The sequence below is a fragment of the Convolutriloba macropyga genome, chromosome 2, assembly GCF_964194025.1.
Source record: "Convolutriloba macropyga chromosome 2, txConMacr16.3, whole genome shotgun sequence".
Classification (NCBI taxonomy): Eukaryota; Metazoa; Xenacoelomorpha; order Acoela; family Convolutidae; genus Convolutriloba; species Convolutriloba macropyga.
The window spans coordinates 53,528,529-53,545,165 of NC_134469.1; the positions used below are offsets into that span (position 1 = coordinate 53,528,529).

General features: G+C 36.2%; 1 protein-coding gene across 1 annotated transcript; it reads right to left on the reverse strand.

Annotated features, from left to right (window-relative positions):
• Nucleotides 1-1,051: 1,051 nt before the first annotated feature.
• On the reverse strand, nt 1,052-14,068 carry LOC142335351 (uncharacterized). The gene is made up of 3 exons (XM_075383807.1): nt 13,681-14,068; nt 12,423-12,952; nt 1,052-1,539 (listed from the first exon to the last, which is right to left on the reverse strand). Exons 1-3 carry the CDS (start codon nt 13,826-13,828, stop codon nt 1,348-1,350), a joined length of 870 nt encoding a protein of 289 aa, XP_075239922.1. The 5' UTR covers nt 13,829-14,068; the 3' UTR covers nt 1,052-1,347.
• Nucleotides 14,069-16,637: the final 2,569 nt, after the last annotated feature.

A 16,637-nucleotide genomic window follows, 5' to 3' on the forward strand; every position in this document is an offset into this window, starting at 1 on the left:
AGGACTTGACGTGATAAAAAGGAAACTAAACATGTGAATTCGGAATAGTTAGTCGACTTTGCTGAAAGGTTTTGTGTTTTATTTCTTTTGATATAAATTTTTTCTCGATAACAGTTAGTGCCCAGACAAAACAACTATGAGTTCTAAAAACTGCTCTCGACTATAATTAAATGGAAAAAAACTATAATTTTTCCCTTTTCCTCAAAATGGTGTAATCAAATATTTACACAAAATTGTTGCACAGAGTTTTAAAAATTTCTTTGCTCAAAAAAGAAGAACAGTTTTCAACATTCCGTTTGCTTTATGATCTCATAAATTAACCATTGTTTGGTGGCGCACATTAAATTTACCTATTTGCAAATTATTTTAACTGAGTGAAAATTTTGTATCCCATGATGACACAATTAGTTGATACATTGATATAAAAAATCGCCGGAGTCATTTTTGGTTTAAAATTGGTTAGGACGAGGAAAATTATCATATTTTGGCTGTCCTAAAGTCGATCACACTTTAGGCTGTCCTAAAGTTTCATATTGGCTGCCCCGAAGTCGACCACCATCGACATTCAATAGGCTAACATCTGAAATAACAACAACGGAAAAAATCAATAACTAAGGACCACCCCTAAGTGTTTTGATCAACTTTATTTTCATGTCATCAATAAAAAAAATGTTTGAGGAAAGCGGAGCAAGCAAAAAGGCTGTCTCAAACAATTGTTCGCAGCCAGCTCTGATCAGAATTGTGTGCGCACGAGTCTTCCTCTAATCAGACTAGCGTGTGCTCAAATACGCCATTGACCAGATAAGAGTGACCTCTGATATGACATTTTTAGACCCCCAGTCCAGACCACCTGTCCAAACCCCCAGTTGTTCCAGATTATTCCCATGAAGCGAAAATACATGGAGAAACGAAATTTTTTTAAGTATTCTATGTATTCCGTCTTCCTGAGGGGTATTTAATTGAAACGCACTTTGCACAGGTGAGCTCTCAAAGATGGTGTCCAGAAATCAGTTTAGTCTGGAACCTCAGATTGGATTGATGCATGGTAAAATTGTTGCAAATAAAAAAGGTTAATTTAAAGTTAATTACAATTTATAGGTTCTCGTTCGGTTTTCTTTTCCTTTTTAATATATTTTTGATAATTTAAATATCATTTAAATATCATTTCACTTTATCTATCAATTTGCCGGTAGATTTGTAGGTTTCGAGTGTTTTTGGTTCTACATTTCATTGCATCAGCACTGAGGATAGAGATATTTTCTCGAGTTCAGTTTTTACTATCTAAAAATATGATCTGATCAATATCAATCTCACGAGTTGCTGCTTAAAATATTTGTCATTTTTGTCTCAGACGAGTCTTGTTGCTTCCTCGGACGTCTGAGCGATGTCACAGTGACAGAGTCGTCTTCGGATGCTTTCGAGCCACCCGAGAGCGTACAGATAGAACATCATCACCACCAGCAGTCCAATATACGAGATGAACATCTGAGATGCTCCGAACTGGACCACAGATTTCACACAGCAGTTGTGGCACGTCGGCTGAAACCAAACTGTGAGTATCATACCCATTACCCCTCCTCACTCTTCCATCTATCTGGGGTGAATGGGAGACCTGTGTTGCCGTCATAATTCATAAAGTTATAAATCTCATCTTCCTATTTTAGTGCCTCTAAAAAATCATTTGTATAATTTTCATAAAGCGATTCATTTTTTATACGGAAAAGCATTAATACAAAACAGCAGATATTATAGGAGAACAGAATAAAAAATGCAAGTCCAACTTTTGACTATTAACGTAATTTTGAGAAATATAGTATATTCGTAGAACTTCATACTCGGCAGCATCTTGCATACCAGGACAAGTTCTATTCAACACTTTAGCATTCCCAAACTAGAATTTCAAATATTTACACTATTGATTACATTCGCGCCATTTTGGTTGCAATTGTGGAACACAATTTACACAGTTTGCACAGTTTACATACAAATAAAATTTCCATCGTGAAAAGAATTAAACACAAATTTATAAATCACAGCTTCAAAAGTTTTTGTTATTTAAATTGACACAATGAAGACACACTAGATGAAGATTGTATAAACACCCGACTCAACGTGAGTGCAAGTCTGGGGATCACGTCGGCTGGCCTTCTAATGATAAAGCTCGTAATAATGTTGTCCGATCCTCTAATGAGCCTCCACTGTCGTTCCCAGAAGCCAGAAAACTCAAATCCTTCAAACCCTTCAAACCAATACAGCAAAATCATTATATCCCTCACTTCATTTATGCCCTATTGATCATCCTTTGATGTCCCGCGGTGCATAATCCATCAACAATCTGTTCAAATAGTTGTGCAGAAGTGTGAGCGTGAACTCAAAGGTCCAAGTTCGCTGTTTCAGGTTGGTTGGAGGTTTCAATCAAATTCAAGTCGGTGTAAGAAAAAATGGTTTTGTGTGAGCAGTTCTCCGTCCGAGATAATGCACCCCAGGTATGTTAGTGGTCTTGACTTTACGACAGACTTTGTTTTTGCAACCACTGTTTAGGACAGAAGTGAACTTCCAACTCCGGAAAACAATTAGGACGCTCTTTTGTGGTCTTCGTAGATCTTTACTAAACTCTCCCGAAGTGTAGTTCCAGGGCTGGGTTGAACATCCAGTGAAAGTTCTGTTGAGCGAAATTGTGTCGGATAAGATCTTTGTCCGGTTGGAATTCTTTTCGCAGTTTCGGCTGATAAATTTTTCTCCACGGATATCGAAGATCAGGTCCCGATATTATGATGGTCATCAATAGACCATCTGTTGACAGATCGTGGAACACATGCAGGTGAATTGCTCTAATAACAAAAAAGTGAACAAGAAGATGTAATGCATTTTGGTCTCTTCTCTAATTTGCACATGCTCACAACCTTGTTGTCTACAATAATGATCATTTTCTTGGATGAGAAGATTGACCATTTTGAATTTGGTTAGCAAAATGAGAAGATGATTTCAGAAGAAGAACAAAGGTGTCTTCTTCAATCGTCCACCTGCTTTCTGAATTCTATCGTCATCTATGAAAGCAGAGCATGATGTGAGTTTTCACCCCTTGGCAAGAGAACTGCCTCTAAACGATGACTGGAATGTCTGACCTAGAAAATACTGTTGAGACATCTTGATCAGATAGTTTTGGGAGCTTGTATAGTCAGTGGTAAAGCCTGTTCAATTCAAGAAGATTGTCGAGTACTGTTGTTCCTAACTTTAACCAGCAGGTGCCCTCCTCTGAGAGCTGTTCTTGCGGTGTTCAGTAATCTGGTCCATGTTGAAGATCTCCACACACCAATGAGAAGAAATTGATTTGGATGCTGTGTCATTTTAGCTTTACCAACAGTAATGCGATTAATTCCTGAAAACTCCCTGGTCTCGTGATTTGTTGACAAGAAGCACGATGGTTTTAACCAGCGTTCATTAGTGTCAGCCGTGACTAGTTGGACTCATCTTTCCACGGATTGAAGCATAGTCCCGGTCTTTAGGACACTGACCCTTGGATGCAACATGGCTGAAATTCTTTTCTTCGTGTAAGCAAAAAAGTTTCATTGGGTCTTCATCAAGATCCATGGCTTCTCGTTTGTTGTGGCTGAACAGTCTTATTTTTAAAATTTTTGTAGCTTTGCGGTTGACAATGCCCTGGCCCTCGACTTGTCAACAGGGGGGCTCTGGCGTCTTGTCGTCTTTAGATTACTTGGGTTCAAAACTTGGGCTTGTTAAAATTACCTTTATTTCATGGCTTCAGCACGACACGTGCGCTTTGTTCAATCGTATATTTTTGGGCTTATGAATCAATTTCACAGGAATCAATGTTTTTGGCGGCAAAATATGGTACGTCAGAATCATAAGAATTATCGATGTCGATAACATTCTCGGGGCCTACGTTACCTAACATCATAACCTTACGGGGGTGGTTTCGGAAAAAACATGTGCAAGCTTAACCGCTGGTTGGGTTAAAAATCCTAAAGCAGTTTTTATTTCACAAGATCTAGCAGTTTTGTCGGGGCCGGTGAATGTCCTTGTCACGCGTCCCAATGGCCATATCCCCCTTGGAGTCCATTCTTCAAGGACCCAGACAATATCATCGACTTCCAACTTGGCCTCAGGTTTGGTCCACTTCTTTCTGACGTTCAGAGTCGGAACGTACTCTCTCAAGAGTCTTTTCCAGATTGCCTCGAGTCTGGACGGTGGGATTCTCTTTGAAGACACGTGCTGGGACATTCGAAAAGGCTCTGCCGATCAGAAAGGTGATTAGGTGTGAGTGGATCCTCGTCTTCGACATCACTTCTGACATATTTCAAGGGTCTCGCATTAACTAGATTTTCGGTCTCGGTGACGATGGTTGAAAAGGTGTCCCAGGTCAACTTTGCCGATCCTAGGTTCAAAAGAAAAGCTCGTTGTAGTTGTAGCTTAGTTGAATTTGCTTCAGTAGTTGTAGCTTATTCCACCCAGTCCCATACTCATCTGGGGTGAAGACCTGAAGGGTTAACGATTCTTTGTGTTTGTTATCGGAGCGCCAAATGACAATGCCCTGGCCCTCGACTTAACAATAGGGGGGCTCTGGCGTCTTGTCGTCTTTAGATTATTTAGGGGGGCTTCAGCACGACACGTGCGCTTTGTTCAATGGTATATTTTTGGGCTTATGAATTTAACAGGAATCAAAGTTTTTGGCGGCAAAATATGGAATGTCAGAGTCATAAGAATTATCGATGTCGATAACAGCGGTTTCCGTTCTGCATTTTTTGGTATTCTACCTTTCAGAGTCCATTTAGAATTTGAGACCCAATTGGACCTGTAGTGAACTGCTGGGAACTGTTGCAGTGATTACGTCAACTTCAATCAAAATTCCAGTTCTTTTGTCTCCTATTGTTGAAATCATTATGTCCCGCATATGAAAGTTATCTATGCCGAAGTCTTTTGACATATTGCCTTTGACTATTGAGATCTGGATCTCTTATTTTGATGTCGCATAGACAGGATTAGTAACAACGGGGCGGTTTCCATCCAGAAACTATAACACTTTTCGGCCTCTGTCTTGATTTTAAATTTTTAAGTGTCCCCAATTAGTGTCTCAAATCAATCATTTTTTCTATTACATTCGCGCCACTGTGGTTGTAATTGTGGAACAAGATATTGATCGGATATTTTTGTACAATTGACAGACAAATTGTTGTTTGAAACGGCAAAATCCAAGCTATGAAGAGCATAGGAGCTATTCAGACAAAGTATGGATAAATTATGAAAATGAACTAAATGACTTCCTGAATCAAAGCAAAAAATAAGTTGTTTAAAATGTAGTATGTTGGGTGATGCGAAGTTAAACGTGTGAACCAAATAACTCTTATACTTTGGAAATTTTTGTGTTATGGATTCTGCAATATGAATTTGCGGTCTCGGTTAGCAAACAAGCGCAGAATTTTTCGCCACGATAAAGCGTTAAAACGAAAACCCTGAAAATGACTTTTCTTTCATCAAAGAAGAGTTATCTTATATCTTTCAAACATACCCGGCAAATTGACAGAAAGTACCCGCCGTTGATTCCCATAAACAAGATAGGGACTGAAAGAAAAGAAAAAGCTAATGAAAAAAGTTTTGACGCAAACAATTTTAAAATGCAAACTACTTGATACCATTTTTGAGCAAGGGATAGTATCAAAATCAATAAAAATTAGGGATGGTAGATGAGATCAAAGTTCGGGTAAAGGGCGCCTAAATTTAGGCTTCATGGGTTAATAACATTTCTAGTTCTGATTTCGTCTTTTGATACTGACACTGCTCATTTTGAATTGGATTGCTAGGCAATTGCTGTCTGAAATACTTTTAGCTGAATGAGACAAGTGTGAAACTAGCCTAGAGAAGTCAAAAAGATTTCAAGCAAAATGTTGAGCAAGCAGTGAACTAAAGTAAAGCGAAAAAAAAATTTAGTACGCCGAAGTAAAAAAAAACATAGCAGGACAATCCCTGACGTATAATTCAATCAATTTTAATTGACTAAACAAACAACTAGACCTATAACGGACCTATGGGTGAAATAAGAAAACCATTTATAAAAAATAAGATAAAACAAAATAAAAAAAACAGAAAATCAATGTCAAAATGCCGCATGTGAACAAAAAATCAATAGAAAGAATTGAATGGAAATTTGGTTCAAACAGAAAACTAGGCCTAGAATGAACTATGAAATGACTGGGAAAACAATTTAGAAAAATTGTAATCCAAAAAATCGAAAAAAAACAGCGCAAAAAAATGAAAATGTCGCATGTGAACAAAAAACCACTAGCCAGAAACCGATTTTTTTTCAAACACAGTTATCTCACTCTACTTCATATTTAGCGCAAAAAAAACTTCACGCCACAAAACCATTCGTTTTTTTTGCTCCACTTTCTGTTTCGACGCGACTAAAATCATTACTCAAAATTGACTTCAAAAATCATGAAAATTTGAAAAGAGATCATAAAAAAAATAGCAGGACAAGTCTTTGCATCCAATTCAAATAATTTTTAAAGACCAAACAAAAGAATTGAACATAGAACGGACTATGAGTGAGTAAAGAAAATCATGAAAATTATTTTTAAAAAAATGTAGTTAAGAAAACAGAACCTCAATGTCAAAATGCCACATGAGAACAAAAAACCAATAGAAAGAAGCGAAAAGTTGGTTCAAACAAAAAAAATTACGACTAGAACGAAATGTGGTATGACTGGAAGAAACATTCGATAAAAATTTTGGATCCAAAAAATTGAAAAACAGTAAAATTCAAAGTGAAATAGCCGCATGTGAACAGAAAACTACCGGCTAGAAAGCCAATTTTTCATGTTTTGTTCAAACAACGTTTTATCACTCTATTTTAATGTTAGAGCAAAGAAATTTTGCAGGGCAAAACTACTTGATTTTTTGCTCAACTTCCTGTTTCGGTGTCGCCAAAATCACCACACCATTTTGACCTTAAAAATCATGAAAATGGGTGAACAGATCTTAAAAAAACACAGCCGGAAGCAATTCGAAGACTGGAAAAGACTCAAAAAGTCATCTTTGTGATTCATTTATTTTTTAATTTAACAGGTTCTTGATAAAAATTATTGCTAAAAAAACAGTAAAAAACCCATAATAGCCCACAAAACCAAGTGAACTAATAATTACATGACACACATGTATATATATATATATATATATATATATATATATATATATATATATATGTATATATATATATATATATATATATATATATATATATATATATATATCTACCCAGCCTGGTTTTTTGTGCCTAACTGAAAACATCAAATTACGTGAGCTGCAAAAATGAAGACATATTAGGCTCCCAAAATTTTTTTTGGAAAAAAAACTAAGTTAACAATTTCCGTAGGTTCTTTTATTGGAAACTCTATTATAGAAAGAAAACAGTATTCCATTGGTAACTAAAAAATGTTGCCATAGCAAAAAACATGTGTTGTCGCCTTAAATCACAATGAGCTCAAAAAATTGAACTATGACCAAACAATTAATCAAATCAAAATTAATCATGAAAAAGACTGAAGCGACAGAACAAAATTCAAACCCAAACTTTTCTATCTTACCAAAACTAAGCGCTAAGAAAATACTAATTGCAGTAACAGACTGTTGTTCAATGCCACGTGTTAAGTGTAATCAATTGAAAGAACTTTTAAAAAATCAATGGAAAAAGACAAAAATTATTAGTTCAAATCGATAGTTATTATTTGATAAATGCAGCTTGAAAAAAACTATGCCAGAATGTGGAGAATACATAAATAGTGAAACAGATTTGAAAACTAATTCACAATTTCTGAAAAGTCAAAAAACTAAAGTTGGAAATTCTAATTAAAAATCAAAATGAACAAAAAATTGAGGTAAAAAACATGGTTTTTTGTTACCAAGCAAATGAGTTTCAATAGAATTACGCAGCCATCTTCCTGTCTCAGTAAAAAGTGAGAACAGCTCAATTGCGAAACAAAAAAAATTAGATTAAATACCAAAAAAAATTGTTCAAAATAATGTAAAAATGTTCGCCGAATTTTCGAGAATAATCGCCAAAAACAACTCAATTAGCACCCAAACAAAACAATGAAAACCTCTGTAAAATTAAATCACTTTTTATGGTAAAAAAGTCAAAGTACAAACAGAAAATTTAGTAAAATTAGACAAAAACCGGCAAAACCGGATTAGCATATGTACAATTTTTTAAAACAAAAACATCTCACAACAAAAGAGGCATACAATGCAGAAGTCTTCTCAAAGACCCAAAAATGAAGAAATTATTGAATTTAATGAAAACCAAAAATTTGACAAAAAAAACTGAAAAATATAGGCCGATTTTGTTCTTGAAACGCATTTTTAGGCTCTCAGAAATATTGTCGTATCAGTTTCAGTTGGTTGCATTTTCTTGCGGCATTGACCAAAATTAATTTACTTCTAAAAAAAACAACTTGGAATTTAAAAAAAATTGCGCAAATACACGGCTTAAAATTGTCATCTCTATTCGCCAATCTCTCAAAAAACTTTTTTGAGAGTCAAAAATTCATTCACTGAAAGCAGCCCTTGAACAAAAAACTTCTCTCGCTTAGAACAGTTAGTTCACGTGGCAATCTTACTCACTTTTACTATTAAGTCCAAACGCCGCTTGAACAAATAGCACTTCCGGTAACAAAAAAACTTTAGAAAACCAATACTCCTCTTCGAGTCGTAAAAAGACTGCGCCCCAATACAGTTCAAATTCTTTGAATTGTAAAAAAAAGGACTGCTATAATAGCCAGCTGAAAAGCTGAGGGCAGCTATTAATCATCAATAATGTATTGTGGAATTTTCATATACAAATAATTGTAGTCATTGAATATTGAGCAATCTCCCGGGCCGGTTTTTCCTCCCCGGAAAGTGCAGCTCAAACCTCTTATATATTTTTGGACTGTATTAGGCTTCCAACGGGGTGAAATGATTAAGAGTGAGGGTGTAAAAAGCAAATCAACCCCCCGCTCTTACATCTTCTTGTTTGTCAAGTGGGCAAAATTATGTAAGAGTTCGGGGGTAATTTCTCCATTACCCCCCAACTCTTACATCATTTTACTCCCTTGAGAGACCAAAAAGATGTAAGAGTGGGGGGTTGATATGTTGTTTACCCCCTTACTCTTACACCATTTTACCCCAGTTGGAAGCCTAATGCATTCCAAAAAGAAGTAAGAGCTTTTAGCCGAATTTTCCTGAAGAATCTTCCCATTGCAGCCCCACTCTTACATCATTTTACCCCCTCTGAACAAATTCTCTCCTCACTCTTACACATTTTTACCCCCTTCGCAGCGCAACTCTTACGTCATTTTACCCCTCAATCTTACATTGTTTTAGCCCCCATACTTGAGGGCTGCCGGTCTTGAACCCACATCCTCCCTCAGCTGGTTCTCCTTAACCTCCAGACCATCAAAGCTTGACCAACTCTTGACGGTCAAGAAGTGCGCCCTCTCAACAAATTACCTCCTCACTCTTACATTATTTTACCCCCCCCCCCAGAACAAATTACCCCCAAACTCTTACATCATTTTACCCCCCTTGGCAGCCCAGCTCTCATCTCTTTTTACCCCCTCTAAATATCTAACCCCCAACTCTATCAACAATTTACACCCCTTGGCAGCAGATATCTTACCTCGTTTTACCTCCTCTGAGCAAACTACCCCCTCACTCTTACACAATTTTGCCCCCCCCCCTCGGCAGCTCATCTCTTAATTCATTTTACCCCTCTGAACATATTACCTACTCACTCTTACACCATTTTACCCCACTTGGCGGCCCAGCTCTTACCTCATTCAACCCTATGAACAAATACCCCCTCAATCTTACACCATTTTACCCCCCTGACATTCCAACTCTTACATCATATTAACCCCTCTGAAAAAATTAGCCCCTCTTTCCTACACCATATTATCCCCTCTGTCAACTCAACTCTCAGATCTTTTTACCCCTCTCATCAACTTACTCCCTACTCGTACACCACTTTGACCCCCTTGGCAGCCCAGCTCTTACCTCATTTTACCCCCTCTGAACAAATTACCCCCTTACTCTTAAACCATTTTACCCTCCTTGGCAGCCCAGCTCTTACCTCATTTTAGTTAATTTACCTAACTCCTAACTCCTCAAAAATCTTCCCATTGCAACCCACCCTTACATGGCAATTTTTGTCAGGGGTTAATTCCTCAAAAGTCCTCCCATTGCAGCCATTTGCAGCCCACTCTTACATTGCAATTTTAGTCAGAGGTGAGGGTAATTCCTCAAAAGTCTTCCCATTGCAACCCATTGCAGTCCACTCTTACAAGGCAATTTTAGTCTGGGGGTAATTCCTCAAAATTCCTCCTATTGCACCCCTTGCAGTCCACTCTTACATGGCAATTTTAGTCAGGGGTGTAAATCCTCAAAAGTCCTCCCATTGCACTCCTCTCTTACATGGCAATTTTAGTCAGGGGTAGTTCCTCAAATTTCCTCCCATTGCAGCTCATTGCAGCCCACTCTTACATGGCAATTTTACTCAGGGGTTAATTCCGAAGAAGTCCTCCCATTGCAGCCAATTGCAGCCCACTCTTACATTGCAATTTTAGTCAGAGGTGGGGGTAATTCCTCAAAAGTCCTCTCATTGCAGCCCAACTCTTTCATCATTTTACCCCCTCACTCTTACATCATATTACCCCCCCAGAACAAATTACCCCCAAACTCTTACATCATTTTACCCCCCTTGGCAGCCCAGCTCTCAGTTCTTTTTACCCCCTCTAAATATCTAAACCCAACTCTATCAACAATTTACCCCCCTTGGCAGCAGAAATCTTACCTCGTTTTACCTCCTCTGAGCAAACTACCCCCTCACTCTTACCCAATTTTGCCCCCCCTTGGCAGCTCATCTCTTAATTCATTTTACCCCTCTGAACAAATTACCTACTCACTCTTACAACATTTTACCCCACTTGGCGGCCCAGCTCTTACCTCATTCAACCCTATGAACAAATACCCCCTCAATCTTACACCATTTTACCCCCCTGACATTCCAACTCTTACATCATATTAACCCCTATTATCCCCTCTGTCAACTCAACTCTCACATCTTTTTACCCCTCTTATCAACTTACTCCCTACTCATACACTACTTTGACCCCCTTGGCAGCCCAGCTCTTACCTCATTTTCCCCCTCTGAACAAATAACCCCTCACTCTTACACCATCTTACCCCCCTTGGCAGCCCAATTCTGATAGCATTTTACCCCCTCTGAACAAATTACCCCCTCACTCTTAAACCATTTTACCCTCCTTGGCAGCCCAGCTCTTACCTCATTTTAGTTAATTTACCTAACTCCTAACTCCTCAAAAATCTTCCCAATGCAACCCACCCTTACATAACAATTTTTGTCAGGGGTTAATTCCTCAAAAGTCCTCCCATTGCAACCCAACTCTTACATCATTTTACCCCCTCTGAAAAAAAAATTCCCCCGCTCTCTTACAACAAAATCGGAGGATTTTAGGAAAGACAATCGGCCCGGGCTGATACTTTTTTCGTTATATATTCCTAAGTTGAAATGATTATGATTACCAAATATGACAAAACTATGATAATAAATTTCTTATACAAACTCTAAGATTCTAAAAAACTCTAAAAACTCTAAAAAATCTTCATTATCGTCACTACACTTCTTACCTTATACTCGTAGGTTGTTTTCGATAAACCTTGCGGTTTTTTAATTGAGACCATACCCTAGGAAATTTTTCTTTAGAAATATAGAAAAATTTTCAAACCATATGTCAAATTTCTCTTCATTTTTGTCAAATTATTTACCGCTAAATTATTGTAGATTACTTAATCTCGTTACCGCTAAATCTGCATTTCCTGGACGACAAGTTGTCGGAAAAATATTGAAATTTGTTTTAAGTCATCTGAATGGGAAGAAACATTTTCAAAAGACCCTACATGTGGCCAGCAGTTTAAAACATATCTTCAAGACCGACTTAATGGTTCAAAATGCAGAAACGTACTTGTTTTAATAAATAAAACCTTCTGGTTTTTTCCACATATAAATGCTTTTTTGCTCATTTATCACAATTTCAACAAAAACAAATTTTGCTGCCTCATTTTTGCTCAATTAACATACTTTAACCATTTTTAAGTTATTTCAACCCATTTGTTACACATTTGTTGGTCCTTTTAGACCATTCAAACTGTTTCCCAATTCAATCTGAGCTAGGTCAGCTCAATTTGTGTGGCCTTCAGCTCATTTTTAGCCTTCAGCGCAATCGCCCACGTTTATTCGAGAGCTTGAAATGAGCCAAATACTAACTAAGTTCATTAGTAAGACATTTAAAGTCCATATTCGGATTAGGTGGCCTGGAAATTGTTTTGTAGCGTTTTATTATAGTTACCCAGTCTTTGGTCGTGGCTGTGTAGAATATGGCACCACTCCTAGTCAGGCCAACGATCAAAATGAACTGGACCACATAGCATGTCACTATTATTGAGAACAAAACAGTATCCAGCGCATATGTCAACTCCTTCGGCCAAGTGAGCGAAACATCCGGGTTGCCCACCAAACAACTACACGTAGGTGATCGAGAGGCGTTAATTTCCACCCATATTAGCCGAACGATGATGTAAGCCGAAAAACCCACCCACAGAATGCCATGCCAAGCAATAATTTGGGGAATTCTTGGATCCGCTGGGCAGTAATGGTCATTTGTGAGACCATATCCGATCCAGGATGCACAGCAGAGAAGCCAGATGAAGGAAGCGATGCCAAGAATGACGGTGATCTTTGTGGGGAATAGAATTATGTTCCGTATGAGACGGAATACTTTGGTCCATAGGGAGGGTTCCAGTTCGTTCGTCACAATGGGCACTGTAATGTCCTCCATTGAATCACTCGAACTGTTTTCTGACTTGGCATTGTGCTCACCTAAAATATTATATTCAGCTAAAATGCTTCAACAAAAAAAGAGGTTAAGGTACTCATGCAGTCAAATTGAGTTTAAAAATCCCACCCATGCCACTATTGCTCATGGAAAAACATCGCCACGCCCAAAACGCACATATGATCAAAACTTTTGCTCGTCTAAAAAAATCGGGTGCATTCATGAGCTCGCTCAGAAGTCCGCATGAGAAAGCCCATCGGGCTCGATAGTGAATGATCCAGATAGTTCATATTGAGAATAGACCAAAGAAGACTATAATAGTTGACCCAAACTCGTGATCGTTCGTCATAATGCGCACTTAGAACGTCTATGGGTTAGAAATCGGCTCATTTAATGCACAGACGTGGGCTCAACAGTAAGTAACTGGCGAGTTCAAGTTGATCGTTAAAAATTTCCTCGACTGATTTTGCGCTTGATTTTATTGAACTATATATCCTAAGTCCTTTCAAAACCGATAGGCGTCATAAACAAGGTCAGACCCATACCTGGACTTCAGCATCCATCAAATTGATCAAATAGTGACTAAAATGATTCTTGATTGCCAAATATATCTGCACCGCGCTCTACAACGCCTCACTCATTAGTGTTTCAATTTGTGTAACAATAAAAATTCTCATTATTTTCGTTTTGAAAAGTTTCTCTCATTTAAAAAATTCAAGGAAGAGAACTCAGGCTTGATTGCATTCGGGAATTTTAGAACATGTGTTCTTACTTGGTTGTGTTTGCTTCTTCGCCTGACCCCATCCAAATTTGCCTTTACTCTGATTCCTGGCTCTTCTTGGATCTTCTGTCATTTCGTACTCTTCCTCGTTTTCCTCGTCATCACTCTCTCTAATGGTCTCATCCCAAATAAAAGACATTTTTAACAGAATTACCAGTCAATACTTTAATGATAAACAAAACAAGAGGCGTTTGAAAAATGTAACCAAAATATAAATTCCAAACTTTAGTAACCAAAATATAAGTTCAATTTCAGTTCAAACTGAAGTTCTATCAACCATTTTCCAGCCTGATTAATAGGAAACTATACTTATGGTATCAGTGTTTATTTAGTTCGCAACTTGTACTTAGTTGCTGACTTTTTAATCCATACAGTTCTGTTTGTGACACATATAGTGTTAAACAATGCATATAACAAACTATGTACATATATAAGCTTAAATTTTGTATTTTCAGCAACATATGTTAAACTAGTTGCAATAATGCTCCTCCATGGAAAATGGCCATATTTTTGTGAACCGAATTGCAATACTGAATTAAATGCCAGTTATGTTACTAGTCAGAAATCTTGTGGTTGTATGATAGTGGTAACAGTGCATCTAAGAATTGAGCGGAGAGAGCCATGTGAACATTCATTCTATCATCAACGAAGATAAAGAGATCTGCGATATGTGCAAGAAAAAAATTTGTCAACATTTGACCTGCCTGCCTGGTAAAAAAAAAGAATGTTGTATGATTAAGAATGATCTTTAAAGGGCTCTTAAAATACTCTCGACAGAGAACCATTCTTGTTAGATTCTTACCAGATAATACTTTTCCCAGATACATGTCTTTCTATAAATCGTCCTGGCAGCTAAACATCTCTCTGGCAAGACATATAGCTATGAAAAGTTTTCGAAAGTACTCAATAACACCCCAACTAGATACAAATTGCAAAATTAGTACAAATTCGTTCGATGAATTGAGAGCGAACCGAAATTTAAAACTCATTGTTTTCAAAAGTTTATATCAGTTGAAAATCAAAAAAGTTGCAACCAATTTCTATCATTCTGACAAAAAATTTTAATTAAAACTAAATGGCAAAGCTCTTTTAAAAAATCTTAAAATCCTAGAATTTTAGAAAACGGCAGCTATCTTGATTTATATATATATATATATATATATATAAATATATATATATATGCCAAAGTTATACAAAATCTTAACAGATAGCCGTCGAGTCAAATAGCCGTCCCGGGAGGTATCGAGAAAGAATATTTTGTTTCCGCAAGTATGCGAAATTTTCGTGAATAACTGCTAGAGACCGACTGTATAACACAAATACGTATACTTTATATTTATATATATATATATATATATATATATATATATATATACATAAATATATATATATATATATATATAAATATATATATATATATATATATATATATATATATATATGTTTACATAGATATATTTATATATATATATATATAAATATAAATCTAAATATATATATATATATATATATATATATTTATATATATATATATATATGTATATATATATATATGCAAGAGTTATATGAAATCTCAACAGATAGCCGTCGAGTCAAATAGCCGTCCGGGGAGGTATCGCGAAAGAATATTTTATTTCCGCAAGTATGCGAAATTTTCATGAAAAACTGCTAGAGACCGACTGTATAATACAAATACGTATACTTTTATATATATATATATATATATATATATAAAATATACAGCTCTAAAAAGTAGACTCTCTCTCTCTCCGGTTTCCAACAAATTTTAATTCGTTGTTTCTGAATGCACAATTGAAATGAGGTTAAATTTTATATTGCGATTTCACTTTACTTTCATTTAATTTGTCAAATGAAAAAAAAACTAACTTGCCCGTAGAGCAATTGCGAAAACGGAAACTCGCGGAGCCACGTTCATTTTGCCACAAAAAAAAACCAAACAGTTATTAGTCATAATTTTTATCTTTCAGATATCAGAATTATTGAATAATTTCAGGTGTTAACTGAGCTGATAAAATATTCCTCCTGCAGTGCGTGCTTTGGAGCAAGTTTATTGTTCCGGTCCCGCTTTGTGGGGGGAGGAACTATATACTCAAATGGGTTTTTTGTTCATCAATTTTGGTCGATTGATATATTCATCGTAGCGAAATGTGACTGGTATCATTAAAAGCTCGTCTGGTGTCGAATTTGAAACTAAAAGAATTTTTTTATGAATTTCATTTTTGAGGAGTTATCGTGCTGTAAACATTTTTGTGAATACGTGATATTTGGAACGATTTTGTTAGTGTTTAGTGCTAACTTTTGTCAAAATTAAAATTTCTCTATCAAATTAATAGTTCAAAAATAGATTTTACAATATAAACGAAACAGTTTTGTGTTCCTAATAGAGTGAAGGCAAAAAAAATGTCTCGTTTTAGTCTCCAAGAGTAGTTTATTATCAGAAAATTTAGATTCTATTGGAGAGCTGTTTTTTAAAAAGCCTTTTCATATATTTTTTTGTTTTTTTTTCGTTTTTTTTTGGTATAGTTTTTTAGTTTTTTAGATTTTTACGTTTCATATAACAAATCCATTAATGACTATCCACATTTAAATGTAATGAGGCCCAAAGATCAACTAATTGGATTTAAAAGAATCTCTCATATTTTTTGAGTCTTTGACTCTGAGTTGTTTGTAATTTTGATGAATTTTGATTTTTTTTTGGATTTTCATAAATTTGTGTAGTCCTACGTCAAATACTCGTTAACTAATAGTGCAATATGTTTCTCATGGAGCAGTAACTGAACATAGCTATTGTTTTGAGTAAACAGCTAATGTCTGTTAAGACTTAAGAAATATACTTTTAAAAAATATTTATTGAATATTAAACTATCCTAAATATTTTAGAATTTTTTTTGAAGTTGTAGGTCAGTCCCATTACTGACCGAAACCCT

Coding starts and splice junctions, on each gene's coding strand:
- LOC142335351 (XM_075383807.1), bottom strand. CDS start 13,828: ATGTCTTTTATTTGGGATGAGACCATTAGAGAGAGTGATGACGAGGAA. Junction 12,953..13,680: donor GAAGAAGCAAACACAACCAA/GTAAGAACACAT, acceptor ATAATATTTTAG/GTGAGCACAATGCCAAGTCA. Junction 1,540..12,422: donor CAGCCACGACCAAAGACTGG/GTAACTATAATA, acceptor GTTTGGTTTCAG/CCGACGTGCCACAACTGCTG.